Source organism: Camelina sativa, chromosome 6 (genome assembly GCF_030686135.1).
Source record: "Camelina sativa cultivar CO46 ecotype springtype chromosome 6, ASM3068613v1".
NCBI classification, from domain to species: Eukaryota; Viridiplantae; Streptophyta; class Magnoliopsida; order Brassicales; family Brassicaceae; genus Camelina; species Camelina sativa.
Genome location: NC_141885.1, coordinates 12,901,345 through 12,917,447, shown reverse-complemented (window position 1 = coordinate 12,917,447; position 16,103 = coordinate 12,901,345). Strand labels below are relative to the sequence as shown.

The window sequence follows — 16,103 nt, the reverse complement described above, 5'->3', positions numbered from 1 at the left end:
TTTTTGTTTATATGTGTGAATGTGTTGTGTTCGTATCATTTGAACAATCCCTTTCATTTGTGTGTATCATATGCTACACATATTACTTTGAAATATCAGTCACTATTGTTTTCCCAAAATATATTTCCATTAGATAAATACAACTAATGGACTACTATGTCTCTTTATACTGTCAGTTATACACTTGCAAAGGCTGGCCCAAAGGAGGCTAATCCAAAGGGTCAAGTGATGAACTCAAAAAGTCATAGGAAGTTTGGTATGGTTGTTGAACCTCAACAACTATAATTTAAATGGTTCCTTCTTCCACAAGAAAAACAGATGAATATAATTAATTAGGAGCAAAATATGGAAAACATGATCAGAAAATATATATTTATATATTGTATACAAATATGCAACATGTTACATCAGTATTAGACATGCATGTGCATACATAACAAATAAAACAAACACCACTTAAGGTAAAACAGTAAATGCTACAACACTGCTAATAGCCGCTGCAATTGCTCCGACCACAAATCCTGGTAAGTTTCCACCTCCAAATAATGCATCAACAGGACCAGCTCCAAACGATACAATCATTTGTGGTATCACGATTGCCATATTTAAAACTCCTAGTGAGAGTCCTGTAGAAATGACATTAAATAAATAAAAAATCCTTATTAACTTTATTAAATGCTTTATTTTATTTTGAATGGTATATTTTCTTGAAAAAAAAAATAAGACAAAAAGATTTTAAATACCTTGGCCGGCCCCGGTGCTGCTTAAGATTATGGAAGCTAGGGCGAATGGAATACTGAAAGTAATCTACAAAAAAAAAAAAAAGATTAATAATGTTAAAAAATAATAATAAAGAATGGATACTAATTATAGTAACAAAATTTGGATTAAAAAAAATAAAAACACAAGTTGTGGACTTACAGCAAGAGGAATTCCAAGAATAGCAAAGAGAGCCAATGCTCCACCTTTGATGCTATCGGTGGGAAGGGCCAAGGCACCGGCAGTTCTCCGGTGCTCCTCCGCCTTTTTAGAAACCAAAACCGTCATTGCCAAACACACGGCGAGGATGATGTTCACAGCTCCCCAAAGCCTTTTGGCTCCAATTTTCCTACTAATACCTTCAATACCAAGCGAAAAGAATCCAAGAACAATTGAGTTAAGCATCAATCCCAACGCACCAACGGTGACTCCTCGGTTGTAAAGTCTCTTCATGTTGTCATCTCCCTCTGAGCTTCCACCGTATACTTCACGACCCATCCAGTCGGTATCGAATAAAAGGAAAGGGAACCACGCAATCCAGTTCAAGGATGTTGTGATCAACAACATCCACATTGGTTTTTTCATCACCTTGAAGGCTCCAAATAGCTCACCGAAGAAGGGAGTTTTCTTCTCTTCGTTGGAGTCTGCCTTTGGTGACCATGGTTTGTCTTCGACGTACAAAAGAAATATGATGGTGACGATGAGGAGGAGAGTGATAGAGAGGAAGAAACAACTCTTTAGATTTGCGCAATAGATGTCACATGATTAAAAATTAAAAAAAAAATAAAAAATAATAAAAAAAATAAAAAATGTCACATGATTTAGTCATTGTGAAAGGAAAGATCTTGTGGAGGTGACTGTATGAACCAGCCGCGTATCCCAAAACGTTTCCAACAGCCATAAAGAAAGAGAAAGCCGCGTTTGCGGTTCGCGTTTTCCTAGCGTCTCCAGCTGCTAAATCACCGAGGAAAGCACGGCAAGGTCCTTGGAGAGTGTTGTTAGCCACGTCCAGGATCCAGAACCCGAGTGCGAAGATAACGACGGCTTTTGACTTTACAGGCTCGTCGACTTTGTCTCCCAAGCTGTGGCCAAAATCAGCCGCGTAACCGACTAAGAAAACAGCAACGGCCACTAGAAAGGCGCCAGCGGCGATGAAAGGACGACGACGACCGAATCTTGACTGACATCGATCGCTGTAGTAACCGACGGTTGGCTGGACAAGAAGGCCGGAGATTGGGCCACATAGCTAGATGAGAGATGACCATTTGTGTGGAACCCCGAGAAGTTGCACGTACGGAGTTAGCAGAGACAACTGAAGAGCCCAACCAAACTGGATACCAGCAGCTATAGAAGATAAGTGGTGATGGGCCATCAACAACTGCCGTCGACGATGAAGAAGACGACTTATCCACAGCATTTTGTTTTTCTTGGAGGTCACTCATCTTCACCTTATCTTTTGAGGGAATTGTGTTGGTGATGGTATTAAAAGACAAGGTGAAGAAGAGGACCGTGATGTTTGTTCTATAAAATGTTATTAATTATTCCGTGTTTCAAATAGTTTAGGAAAGCAAAGCTTTTATAGGTAGAACACACTACAAGAAAACATGGATTTACCGATTGCAAAAACAGTCATTATACAGTCGTTAACTACTTAGTCACGACTGATTGGCGAATGACATACGTAGTCGCTAAACAGTGCGTCGCTAAAAAAATCAGTCGCTAAAAAGTCGCTATGGAGCTACTAATTGGCGACTGATAATTGAGGTTGCTCTTCCCTCGCCAAACAGTCGCTAAAGTTGCGACTGAATTGCAACGCTTTAGCGACTGTTATGGTTACTCATTTGCGACTGTTTGGGTACTGTTTTGTTTACGTTTTGGTGACTGTTTTGCGACTGTTTAATTATCATGTTTTTTAAAAAAATTCTGGTAAAAATGTATTATTTGATTTTGTAATACCAAAACTGATTAAGAAAACATGTACTAAAACATAACAAACATGAAATTAAACAAATACATAAGTACCATGTTTTTACAAAAGTTGCAAAAGTTCCAAAAAACATCCAAATATCCAAGAGTGTTGCAAATATTACATGAGGGAACCTAACTTTGAAAATCAGCAGGGTTTAGGTCATTGGTTTGAGACTCAAGGAAGGTGACATAGTTTGGGTTAGTCTTGAGGAAGCTCGCCAAGCGTGAGATCTCTTCTTGTTGCTCAGATGCAACCCGCAAAGCCTCAGCTGCAACCCGTGAAGCCTCTGCGTCACGCTCTGCTTGTAGAGCTGCTTGTTCCTCTATCTTGCGATTAGCGTCTTCAAGCTGTTGTTGTAGGGTTGTGAAAGTAGAAGAGCTTCCAGGGTACTTCCACTTCCCGTTGATGTAACTTCCTAGGCTTCCAACTCCAAAGTATGTTCCTCTATCATTTATGTAAGTAGACTCCATACACAAAACAGAGAGAAAAAGTTAATTACTTAACAATGAAAAACTTAATAGCTTATTAGAAAGAAGCAAATTACCTGAAGAAAGAGCTCATCATCCTCCTCATGAGATAGCTCTGATAGACGTGAAGTACCATCTGAAGACTCATCATTATCCTGAGCAGCCAACTTAGCTTCCCTTCTTTTCTTATATGCCTTATGAACTGCTTGCGCTTTCTTATCCACAAAAGTACCATCTTTTTTGGTATGAGTCCTGAGAAAAACTTCAGGAATAGTTGGCGGTCTTCCCAATTCTACTTCCTGGAATGTTAGACAATGAAAAGGTTAGGAACCATTTGATGTCAAGTAATTAAACAATGAAAAGGTTATGATGTAACTCACCATCTCTTGTTCGATTTGTAAGTAAGCCTTCGGCCCTGATACATGCTTGTGAGGGCCAAGACCATTACGGTCAGACATTCGAGCTGCTGAAGTGGTTGCACTCTTTGCCATGGCTTTTTATGTGTTCCAATAGTCACACATTTCTTTCCAAAGAGTTCTCTCAATCCACCTCGGTTTCACTTCCTCTCGCTTAGCTGTTGCCTTGGAAACCATGTATTTCATACGGTTTTGACAAATGCTATAGAACTTTGCTTGAACCACACCGGTTAGAGAGGGATCCCAAGTGTGTGTTTTCTACAAAAGAAGACTAGTGTTAGTGATAAAAAAAACAAGAAAAAAAGCTATAAATACAGAAATCAAATTGAAAAGAGTAGAAGTTTACCGCGAATTCCAAGAAGTAACCTTCTCTTCTTGCATTTGGAACACAACCCCAACCTTGTTTGTCAACACTTTTGTAATCTTTCGGGTAAGTGATGACTTGTCTTTATCAAACCTTCAAACACAAACAAATCAGTAGTCAAATTCCAATCAAACACAAACAAATCGATCAATCCAAGTAAAATTCTAATCACAAACAAACACAAACAATCCAAAATTCTAAAAATTCTAATCACAAACAAACACAATCAAGGACGCCTGGTTGGATCTTCGCCAGAAGGGGATGTTCCGGGAAAGCTCCTCGAGTGCTGGAACAGATTTGTCGGAGGTGGATAGTCTCAGTAAGAAGGTGTAGGTCTTGCTGGAGGCTGGAGGTTTGGGACAGGAGTTCTCTGAGAATCAGTCTTTGGAACTCGATGGTTCGCCGGCGTGAAGGTATACTGGGGAGAAAGATTGGCGGGTCTGCGATTCGCCGTTTGTGAGGTTCCAGAGGTTCGATTAGAGGGGTTTCTTCTTCCTCCGCCTCTTTTCTTTACTCCAGCCATCAACGGTTTACGGTTTCGTCGAGTGAGAGGAATTTAGATCTAGGGTTTTGAGGTTTCGCCGTTTCGTCTCGAAGAAGAAGAAGAAGAAGAAGAAGAAATGAGAAAAGAAATGTTAGATTAGGGTTTGTTCGGGGAAGAAAACGAAAATAATGGGTTTTCGTATTTTGTTACGGCCCAAATTTTGTTAAGGCCCAAATTTATTAAAGCAGTCGCTAAATAGTAGCTCTTTAGTCGCAATCGTTTAGCGACTGTCAAACTGGTCTCCAAATTAGTCGCAAATTGGCGACTACACTACGACAATATGCATCAGTCTCCAATTAGCGTCTACTAGGCAACTGATTTATTTTAATAGTCATTCAGTAGCTAAACAATCGCAATTCAGTCGCTAAATTTAGCGATTGTGTTTTTAGTCGCATATTAGTTTATTCTAACAAATTTTAATAATGAATTTTAGATATATATATATATATATATATATATATGTATACATAAATTAGTTTATTCACACAAAAAAATATAAATAATCTACTTACTAAATGAAAATATGGGATAAAGTTGATTAAAGGGGTGGGTTTGTACAATTTGCACCATTGAGAATGAAATGCCTAGTATTGTAGAGGCAGATGTGGTTGTTGCTTATCCCTGTGTTAGTAAGATTTTGCGTTCTATAACTTCAGTCAGTTACATAAATTAGTTGCTTATCCCTGTGTTAGTAAGATTATGCGTTCTATAATTTCAGTCAGTTACTATTTATGGTTACTAGATTCAAAGGTAAATTAATTTTCACTCTCTAACTTACAGATTTTTATTTCTCCAATCTTTGGGTCAAAATATTTAATATATTGCCACTAACATATCTCATGTACTTTTTATAAGACGTATACCCCCGTTGGTTGTTTCTTATAAGTCTTGTATATTTAGAAATATGCACGTGTGAACCAGAGTGGTTGAATACACTTTTGTGTATGCTCAGAGATCTCAAATTAGAACAGGTTGGTGCATGGATCTAAACTTGATTTTAATACATTTGGCTTTGGCAGTACATGTGTTGGTTGACTTGGTTCTAATCCACTCTGCTAATAATCAAGCAACATTTCCCTCCCGATAAACAGCGCCCTAACTGGATAACTGGATTGAGCCGTGTTTAGTTCCAAAATGTTTGTCATCAAGTCTTGAAACCTTAAAATGGTTACAATATGAAGGAGAAGAAGAGTAATCTTAAGAAACGGAAGCGGTTTAAAAAAGGTATCCATCTCCTCAAGATCGACTCATGACCTCGACAAGAAATTTGAGATGATCAAGGAGTTGGCATTTTTTGTCAAGGCGTTCACCTGCCTGTCATCTTATACTCGACTGACGTTGTGGTCGTCAATTCACATGTTGTTGGTTTGTTGGTTGGTGTTCGATCTGAATTTTCTTATGTTTTTGTCTCCTAAATTTAGCTTTGTCAGTTTGCTATGTTCTTTTGCTGTTGCATGATCACTCCGGTTCTAGAAAGTGTGTGTGTTTAAAACTTGGTCAGAAGTTTGGTGTTATAGATATTGGAGTATGTGTTGGACCTGCTGTTAATGGCAGAGTGCGTGAGCTGATAATCGAGATTGATGCTTCGATTACTGAAATATCAGTCACACTTCCAAGGAGTATGTGTACAGACCGTAGAATTAATGCTTGTGAATTTGGTGCTAAACAATGCTGGGAATCGTGGATTTTCGTAAAGAATAAAGATATAAGCAACCTATTATGATTGTAACAAACCTAGCATCATCACCTTAAGTATAACATCACAATATCAGTCTCATGCTCATGCATATCAATCATAAATGGGCTTCGTGTTCGGTTTTTTGATTTGGTTTTCGTTCGTTTTTTTTGTTTTATAAAAACTAAATCATTTAGAAACTGAACCTAATTTAGTGAAACGACCTGACCCGTTTTTTTTTCTTTTAAAATAATAAATAATAATAATATAATAATAATAATAAATAACTACAACTAGTGGTCCCATACCCACTAGCCACCTAATCACAATCACAAACAACAGCGGAATAACAAATACCAATATCAAATAATGCTCAATAATAGAATAACCAATATTCAAACATAACCATTCCAATGTCAAACAACAGGAAACAAGGAACCGGCAACCTAGCACGTTCTAAAGACCCAATCCTAGCAACCTAACAATGTCAGACAACAACCAATCGAGTCCCTAGAACATCCTCCTCTTCATTGCCTTGATTCCACGATCACACTTTGCCTTTACCTGCACCACAAACACAAATTGAGATGCATGAGTATTTGATAAACACTCAGTGATACAATCCTCTCATCTACTAGGCTATACACACAAGCAACATTGATTCCAATGTTCCAAACAAACAACAAACAAAACATACAAACCAGGAAAACAAACATCATCTCGCTAGAAGGGAGGTGTCGACCGACACCAGTCTAGTGTCGACCAACACTGGCATTGGTGTCGAACGACACTACCCCACAATATCGATCGATGCGGTTTTGTTGGTGTTGACCGACACCAAGTGGTGTCGATCGACACTCCACCTGCAACTACGATCCGCTGCGAAGTCGAGAGTCGAATCTCGCTCCCAAACTCCACCAACTCGTCCAATACTCAAAACCCAAGCCGGAAACATCCTTAGAAGCCTGTAGCAACCAATCCCCAGCAAGAAAACACAGAAAACAACAACAAACAAGCAAGAACAAGGAAATCAAAGGCTAAAAAAAGTGTTCTAAGCCACTATTTATTATTTTTCTATTTTTTTTAGGCTAAGAACACCCCTTATGTTCTTTTTATAAAGATGGCCTTAGCAAAAGCGATCTTAAAGGACTCTATGTTTGTACGCGACTACTCAGTTTAATTGAAATGAATTGCCTTTTGACAAAAAAAAAAACATTGATTTAGTGAAAACACTCTTGCTGGAGCAGACTTACACTCCAATCAATTTCATCAAAACACCAAAGCAGTTAACGATACTATTAACTAAGGAAGATTTAGAGTCGCAGAGCTTAATAAATAAACAAAATCTAAATTGAAGAGCGATTGAACCTGAAATAATGGTTTTAATCAAGTTTTGCTACGAAACTGTGTTATATATGTCAATATTATCTTTGATTGCTCTCAAAAACCTGGAAACACATGCAAAATTAAAAGATATACATATATCAGATAACTTATGTATGTGAATCGTAATTGCATTAGAAATTATGTGAAGACATCAAACACATACCTTGCTTTCTCTCCAGCAGAGAACTTAAGAGATCCAATAAATGGAAACAAATAGAGAACCGATGATAAGCCTGCATATATATAGCCTAGAGATTATGATTCTAACATAACCTCGAGATGCATATATCTAATTAACAATGGGTTGGAAAAGGGGGAGAAACTCAAAATCGGGATCGCTTACTTCTGTTCGGAATCTTAAAATTGAAGCATGAAAAAAATATCAGTTTGAAGTCAAGCAACCGAGACTTGCATGTCCTAGATTCTGTCCGGATTGATTACAACAAAATTTTCTATCGGATCTGAAAATTTGAGTGCGAAGATGAGAAACTATCGAATGGAGAAAAAAAAAAAAAGGAAAGAAATGGCTAACTAAATGAACTATAACACAATACATGGTCACACATACCAAATATACTATTTTATCCTTAATTACATGAAGTATATGTATTACATAGCCACATGCATGAACTATGTGACGTTATGTAGTCAACACTATAAACATACAATTCGGTACACTGGTCGACTGACTCCAGTGAAAACCGACGTTGACTCCGGCGAAGACCGACGTTGACTCCGGCGAAGACCGACGTTGACTCCGGCAAAGACCGGCGTTGATTCCAGCGTTGACTAAAAAAATTATATTCTAAGTTTTTTTTTAAAAATTATATTAAATCATTAATAGTTTTTCATGATTAAAAACATATTCAATTCAATATATTAATATTTTTATATATCTCTAATGTATTCATTCTTATAATTAGTTAATTTTTATTTTTAAAACATAAACTAATAGTTAAATAAAAATCATTGATCATGATTTTCAAGATGTAATATAAAGGTATTTGCAAAAATATTCTTATTTTATACCCTTTTGCAAACATACCCTCTATATTGTTTAGCTAAAATCAATTTTTTGTATGTTTATCTTTTATATATTAGAAGTAAATATTGTGAATTTATTTTGTTGTTGTATACATGTTATTAAGAGTATGCAAATTTTATAGTAAAAGTATCTAAAATTTTATACAACATTTACTATGCAAACTATAAAGTAAAGAGTCATATACTCAATCTTTTGCATATTATTTTTATAATGAAAGTAGTTGAATTTGATTTTATGATTTTGTAGTATTTAAATAATCTTATTATCAAAGATTTATATCTTGAAAATAATTATTAATGATTTATAATTTATCATTATTTTAGCTTTAAAAATAAAAATTAACTAATTATAAGAATGAATACATTAGAGATATATAAAAATATTAATTTATCGAATTGAATATGATTTTAATCATGAAAAACTATTAATGATTTAATATAATTTTTTTTTAAAACAAAATTAGAATACAATTTTTTTAGTCAACGTCCGTTTTTGCCGGAGTCAACGTCGGTCTTCGCCGGAATCAGTCGACCGATGTACCGGATTGTATGTTTATGGTGTTGACCACATAACGTCACATAGTTCAAGCATGTGACCATGTAATATATATACTTCGTGTAGTTGAGGATACAATAATATACTTGATATGTTTGACCATGTATTCTCCTATAGTTGGTGTAGTTAGCCATCTTTTTTCCAAAAAAAAACTTTCCCTTTCTCTCTCTTGGTTTTTTCACAATTAGTGATACAGAAGATTCATGGGAAATTGACAATTGGAATAAAGTGATATTTTTCCTTCTTTATAATTTAATCTTTGTTGCACAAAAAATAATAATACTATAATTGAACTTTTTAATAATAGGATACAAAACATATGTATCTAATTCAAAGACATTAGTGCCAAAATTACTACAATAATGTTGTTAAAAATAATTATAATAAACACTTATGTGTTATGTTTTTGCAATGTCTCTTACATGTTATAATACAATTAAATTTCTCAAAAAAAAATCTTACTATTTTTCAATTTAACTAGCATAAGTTCAAAATAAAAATTAAATACATAGTATGTTCTATAACAATAAAAATTTTTAAACTAGATGAATCATATATAAATTAATATGAAGAAAAAAATCAATTAAATTTTGTAATATTTATATTATAACATATGATATAGAAATATACTATATTTGTGTTTGTGTTTACTCCATAAGGGAGGTCGAAAATTTCTGTTTTTGCTTCATGTCGTTTCTAATCGTAAATAAAATGTGTCTCATATTCGGAATGTCTTATATTGGAAATGTATTTTCTTACGCAACATGAATTTAGGAAAGAGTGTATGACATAATTGGATGGGACATGACAAAAGGGAAAAAAAAATTACGTCTACCCCTAAATATTTGGATTTGTCTCAGACAGATTTTATCCTTGTTAACGATTTCACAAATTTAGTAGAAATCTAACTAATCATTTATCCGGTTCAGTTTGATCCCAGCCCACCGTTTTGTCCTTCCGAATTTTAAAATAATGGTAAAACTATTATTCTTTCACATTTGTATAATAACTCAGATTGAAACTAAACCAAAAATTAAACGAAAAACTCAATTTGTCCGAGTCTGATTATAAATATTATATCATATAAATTGGTTTCAAACATATTCGTGCACGTACGTATATTATACTCGATAAATATACAATATACAATATATTATATTGTGTTTGTCCGGAACAGGACTTGAGGAATTTTTGTTTTTGTTTTGTCCCATTTTTAAGGAATACAAATTGTTTCATATATCGGGAATATCTTATATTGGGAGCATTGTTTCATACGGCATGCATTTGAGAATGCCTAAAAGATAAAATGGGACATGATAAAAGGAAATATAAATTATTTCCACTTTTAAAATATTTGTGTTTGTCTTTAATGGGGTTTAAACGTTTTTAATGGTTTCTATCCATTATGATAGGACGGGACGGGTTTTTGTCCCGATTAAACTTACCACATTTCTATTACTATATTTTAGTGTAGTTATCTTTACTAAATTACAAAAACAAATACAATCATTTTTTCTAAATCAAACTAAAAGCAAATTAATATGATTCCTAAAAGAAAGTATGTTCACAAACTGATTATCAAACTTAGTTTTTGAAATTAACTCTGCATGTATGTGCGGGTCAATCCCTAGTATTCTAATAATATACAAATGTGATATTCTTAGAGAAGAAATACAAAGATTCACATTTCTTTATAACTTTTAAACTAATTAATTGTGGCTTTCTAGTTAAGTGAAAATATATAAAAGATTCACATGGTTCCAATTTTTTTTTAAACGCTTCCAAATCAAGAATCATAAAATATCTGAGCGCTTCCAAAATGCATTCAAATAATTTTTTTTCCTTTCGAAATCGCCTTTGTTTTGTGCTTCTTTACACTTCCAAAAATTCCCAAAAACCTTAGGACGAAGCTTCCGTATAAGGGATATCAAAGTAACCTAAAAATTCTCTAACTTCAAAGTTAAATTGAAACACAACTAAAAATCTTTTTTTTTTTTGGTAGAAATTAAAAATCATTTTTGTTGAAAGATACAAGAAGAATAGAAGCCTGTTTCATAAAAAAAAAAGAAAATTTAAAAGAGGATAAAATTCAGAATAAAGGATGCGAGACATGAAGAAAAGATATGCAGCTTTATCATATCTAAGTCTTGTTTGTTATCAATTTAATAAATGATTCTTCTGTCATAGGTTTTAAATTGAACCTTAAACATCTCTCCCTCTCTCTCTCTCTCTCTCTCTCTCTCTCTCTCTCTCTCTCTCTCTCTCTCTCTCTCTCTCTCTCTCTCTCTCTCTCTCACTCTCACTCATATGGGATTTCGATTTTGCAGGTTTTGCAAAGCAGGGTTGAAAAAGTGATATCACTGTGGTTGTTGCTGACCTGAAGTTCCGCCTTTCATAAGGTATATAGCATTTGATTATTCTTTGATGCTTTGCATTTTTCCTGAGTTTGGTATCTCCTCTGACGTCTTTGATAAGTATGTATTTGATCATTACACCATAGAATTTGTTGTGAATCTCTCTGAGAAGTAGCTTAAATGGTGGATTCAACTAGTTGTTCTTGCTATGGTGATATTAATAACATAAATGATAAATTTTCAACTTCATAAGGTGATTATCTGATGCTTTGTTTTGTTCATGGGTTGGTATTGCGATTATTCTCTTTGCTTAGTATGTGTTTAATGGTTGAGCCATAGAATTTTCGTAAACTACTAAGGAGAGTAAGTATATGCTCACAGGAACTAGTGGTGAATTTAGGTAGGTAGGCTTGACCTTTATAAACGATAAAAATATGTCTTGTTGGTGGTCTCTTTTGCCAATTAGTCTACTTGCTGACACTCAAGTAAAGTAGTGTTGTATGTATTAGATTTCTTATGGGTATGGAAGTACTGAATATATGTATGATGTCACTTACATGTTTAAGTATATATGTGTATTAGTAAATTCCGAGAGAGAGTTTTAGAAGAACTACTAATACCATTGATAGGGTTATGTTAGTGTATATTTGCATTTTTTGCTTGTGTTGGAAATGGGAGATGCTAGCATATGGATTATGAAGATTCGTAAAACACTAATAAAAAATTATTTTGAACAATTATACTTTCCTTAGAGCTACAAGATTCTGTTGTGACGCTCAAGTAAAGTTCACCTCAACACACTTAGTTTCCTTCCATACTATATGCCCTGCTTCCGAGTACTACCTCGAAATGACAATTGGATACGGTGAAGACAACCATGAACCATATATTTCCCAAGTCGAAACACCCCGAAAGCCCTTTCTCTCAGTAGCTTCTTATGTTGTGATGATCTATTGTGAACCCTCTGCACTTATATTTATTAGCTTCAAATTCTCCTAGTCCTTATATGAATTAGATTTGAAGTCTTTTCCACTCTGGGAATGTTGTTGCTTCTTTCAAAGGAAACACAAAACACACAAAATAGGTTTTGGGCTATTCTCTTTATATTTCCTGCGTCCCATCTTCTACCCCAGCTAGCCCTGTTCCCTGACCCGTGACAATAAGATCCACACAATCAAGTTGTACCAATATTTCTTCAGCATCAACGAAATAAAATCAAACATAGGATACACTGAAGTTATGCCAATGATAACTCTACCTAATATCAATTTAAAGGTTTATTATATATAACAGCAACACCGAAAGCAATATTGTAGATTTTTCTCTATCTATTATTTGAACTATATATCTTTCCATTTACACTTTATAATCTTTATAATTAATATAATCTAATTATATATATATATATATATAATTAAATCACTAAAGTTACCTAAATCAGAAGAAAATACAATTTCCCACATGGCAACTTTACACAAATTCTTACTAGTTATAGCCAATTAGATGATGAGTTAAGTGATAACTTATCCAATTACTGATAAGCTCCATTATCATCCACCTTATAAATATCCTAAAAACCAATCAAGACCACAGAAAAAAAAGAGACAAAAAAATCACAAAACTAAACCTTGAGAAAATGGGAAATTGAGAAGAAGTTGTTGTTCTTGTAAGTATCTCTTGAGTTCGTTTTCAATTTGATGAATTTATTTTCATGTCTCCTGGAGATAAAGCTTGAAATTTTAGGGTTTTGGTGTTTAAATTAAACCTAAAAGCTTTGGCTTAGTAGCTTTGTTTAATGAGTCTTAAAGTCTCTCTCTAATGTAATTTTTTTCAAAATGGAAACTGTATCTATTTGTCTGTGTGGGAACCATCTCCTTATCTTCTGTTTTGTGGTGTCAATTTTGAGTTTTGTCTAGGTTGTCGGAATGTTCCATTTTCTCTAAAGTGTGTTGTCCTTTACATACTTGTGGCATATTGGTGGTTGCTGGAATGTGTTAATTAGTGATAGACCTCAATTTTCATGTTTCAGGTACAACTAGGGATGAGTTCTGTCTCTATGACTTCATTGAATTGTCTTCCAGACGAACTTCTTGTCCAAATCTTGTCCTTCCTTCCAACCAAACGGGCCGCTTCAACTTCTGTTCTCGCCAAGAGGTGGAGGACTTTGTTTGTTATCCGGCAGAATCTCGACTTTGACGACTCCGACTTTTTGAACTGGGAAGATGTAGGTGAAGATGATATGGACGAAATCAGAGAGAGTTTCAAGGATTTTGTGGATAGAACATTGGATTTGCAAGGCCCTCAACCTATCAACAAGGTCTCACTTAAATGTGGAGAGGAACCTGGCGAGGATCATGTTGACGACTGGATAATAAATACCCTTGACCGAGGTGTCTCTGAGCTGCATCTATGCTTAACATTTCATAGGCGGACTCATTTTCCATCCAATTTATTCGTCAGCAAAACATTGGTGAAGCTAATATTAGGAAAAGAATTTAGCATCGACTGTGTTCCTTCTAATACGTTTCTTCCGGTACTTAAGATTCTCTTCCTTCGTTCTGTTTGGTTTATGGGAACAGAGTTGTCTGATGTGCTTCTTGCTGGTTGCCCTGCACTTGAGGACTTAACCATACACCACAAGTATTTTTTTGGAACACCAGAAATCATTTCCAGCAAAAGCCTTAAGAGACTTTCTATCATCTCTAAATGTGCTGAAGATGTTCATCTGTTCGAATTCATTTCTTTTGATGCACCAAATCTTGTTGACCTCTTCTATGCTGATTATGCCCGGCATAAGTATTGTCGTTGTAATTTGGATTCACTTGTCAAAGCTACACTGGATCTTCATTTCCTAGAACCTGAACATTGTGATGAGCCATTTGAACCGAATGTGACGGTTCTCATGAATGGGGTACGCAATGTCAAGATGCTTCAATTGACATTTTCTGCTACTGAGGTCAGTTGCATTGTGTGCATGGTCACATTATCATTTGGTTAGAACTTACAAAAAAAAATAACATAATGTGTGTGTGTGTGTTTTTAGGTGCTTTCGGAATGCTGCAAAGGTGGGCTACCTGTGTTCAAGAACCTCCTTGATTTGGTGTTTTACGGTTACAAAGAAAGAGTTTGGAAAGAGCTACTGCCCCTTATGCTAGAGAATTCTCCAAACCTAAAACGTTTGATGCTCTCGGTAAGAAGCAAAAAACTTACTTTATATATATGAGTATGGCATGAAACTAAATTAAATTGGTTTCTTATGGTAATACTTCAGGCATTGTACCCTTGCACGTATGAACATGAGTTTGATGGGATCCGCATTCCACAGACTAACAAAGTAAACTTCTTGGGTATCATGTATTATCAAGGAACTGAAAACGAGTTGAAGCATGTCAGCCACTTCCTACTTAAAATGGAGCAGCTTCAAGTGCTGAAAGTCCACTTCCCAAAGACACTGGTTGACTCCAAAAGGGTGCAACTCATAGAGGATTTGTTGAAGCTTCCGAGAGCCTCATCCACTCTCACGATGCAATTTGTTTGATCATCATCGTCGTCATCATCATCATCATCATCATCTTCATCATCATCATCAACAACATCATCATCATCCTCATCATCAGCATCATCATCCTTATCATCTATATATGTTGTTCTATATGTCTTATGTTTTAATAATTTATGTTGGTCCTTAAACTATGGCTTCTTGAACAATTATTGTCCCTTTTATAAGTATCTTTCTTTTAAAGAATATTATTCTTCATATATTTCTTGATTATTAATTCTATGGCTTTTTCTTACTCCTTTATGCCAAAGTCTAGGACCTTACAATCACTACAAGAAAATATGGAATTGCCGACCGCAAGTTGCGACTAAAAACACAGTCACTAAATTAAGCGACTGAATTACGATTGTTTTGCTACTGAATGGCTACTAAAATAAAACAGTCTCCTAGTAGACGCTAATTCGAGACTGATGCATAATGTCCTAGTGTAGTCGCCAATTTGCGACTAATTTGGAGACCAGTTTGACAGTCGCTAAAAATTGCGACTAAAAAGCTACTATTTAGCGACTGTTTTAATTAATTTGGGCCTTAACAAAATTTGGGCCGTAACAAAACACGAAAACCCATTTCTTATTTGTTAATAGGCGCACCATATAAAATGAAAAAACCCTAGTTCTAAGCTTTTCTAATCTCTTTTTTTTTCTCCTCCTTCTATGTTCCCTTTTCTCATTCTCCTATGTTCTTAGCTTCATCTTCCCCACCTTTTTTATGTATCTTCTTTTCCTCCGTCGATATATTATTTTTCCCTCGTCCTCAAGAGAGAATTGAAACGTTGTTGGCCTTGTCACCCTAATCCATAGTAAAAAAATCCATTCCCTTCGACTACGAATCTGTGGTTAAGATTCGAAGTTTCTTGATCATTTATCGCTGGATTCTCTGTTAGTAGTTTCCTCATCACCAAACTCACGGTTGGTAAGTCCTCAGATCTACTCGATTTTCATTTTTTGTTTGTTGTTGAATTCCTATTTTTCAGTTTTAGATGAAGGATTGCATGTTGTTTGTTTTGATAA

General features: G+C 35.0%; 2 protein-coding genes, 1 long non-coding RNA gene and 1 pseudogene across 5 annotated transcripts; 1 reads left to right on the top strand and 3 right to left on the bottom strand.

The window, feature by feature from the left end:
* Positions 1-358: 358 nt before the first annotated feature.
* Positions 359-2,201, bottom strand: LOC104790733 (sucrose transport protein SUC8-like; annotated as a pseudogene). Its single transcript, XR_015559526.1, has 4 exons — positions 1,571-2,201; positions 922-1,515; positions 744-807; positions 359-626 (listed from the first exon to the last, which is right to left on the bottom strand). The product of XR_015559526.1 is annotated as a sucrose transport protein SUC8-like (transcript).
* A 539-nt stretch (positions 2,202-2,740) lies between these two features.
* LOC104790732 (uncharacterized) lies at positions 2,741-4,073 on the bottom strand. The gene is made up of 4 exons (XM_010516506.3): positions 3,958-4,073; positions 3,576-3,869; positions 3,273-3,494; positions 2,741-3,192 (listed from the first exon to the last, which is right to left on the bottom strand). The coding sequence occupies exons 2-4, from the start codon at positions 3,684-3,686 to the stop codon at positions 2,860-2,862; spliced, it is 666 nt and encodes a 221-aa protein (XP_010514808.2). The 5' UTR covers positions 3,687-3,869; positions 3,958-4,073; the 3' UTR covers positions 2,741-2,859.
* A 2,475-nt stretch (positions 4,074-6,548) lies between these two features.
* LOC104790731 (uncharacterized) lies at positions 6,549-8,105 on the bottom strand. Its single transcript, XR_768803.3, has 4 exons — positions 7,924-8,105; positions 7,744-7,813; positions 7,563-7,642; positions 6,549-6,758 (listed from the first exon to the last, which is right to left on the bottom strand). It is a non-coding gene; the product is annotated as an uncharacterized LOC104790731 (long non-coding RNA).
* A 4,863-nt stretch (positions 8,106-12,968) lies between these two features.
* On the top strand, positions 12,969-15,293 carry LOC104790728 (putative F-box/LRR-repeat protein At3g44810). Of its 2 annotated transcripts, XM_010516505.3 has the most exons (4): positions 12,969-13,200; positions 13,564-14,490; positions 14,578-14,724; positions 14,806-15,293. In XM_010516505.3, exons 2-4 carry the CDS (start codon positions 13,576-13,578, stop codon positions 15,070-15,072), a joined length of 1,329 nt encoding a protein of 442 aa, XP_010514807.1. In that variant the 5' UTR covers positions 12,969-13,200; positions 13,564-13,575; the 3' UTR covers positions 15,073-15,293. The 2 variants fall into 2 exon arrangements, with proteins under 2 accessions (XP_010514807.1, XP_019102248.1); XM_019246703.2 differs by lacking the exon at positions 12,969-13,200 and having other exon boundaries at positions 13,555-14,490.
* Positions 15,294-16,103: the final 810 nt, after the last annotated feature.

Bases quoted from the DNA above. Each gene is read 5' to 3' on its own strand.
- LOC104790732 (XM_010516506.3), bottom strand. From the start codon at position 3,686: ATGGCAAAGAGTGCAACCACTTCAGCAGCTCGAATGTCTGACCGTAAT. The intron at 3,495-3,575 runs GTGAGTTACATC...CTAACATTCCAG, and splicing joins TACAAATCGAACAAGAGATG to GAAGTAGAATTGGGAAGACC. The intron at 3,193-3,272 runs GTAATTTGCTTC...TTGTGTATGGAG, and splicing joins ATGATGAGCTCTTTCTTCAG to TCTACTTACATAAATGATAG.
- LOC104790728 (XM_019246703.2), top strand. From the start codon at position 13,555: ATGTTTCAGGTACAACTAGGGATGAGTTCTGTCTCTATGACTTCATTG. The intron at 14,491-14,577 runs GTCAGTTGCATT...GTGTGTTTTTAG, and splicing joins TGACATTTTCTGCTACTGAG to GTGCTTTCGGAATGCTGCAA. The intron at 14,725-14,805 runs GTAAGAAGCAAA...GTAATACTTCAG, and splicing joins TAAAACGTTTGATGCTCTCG to GCATTGTACCCTTGCACGTA.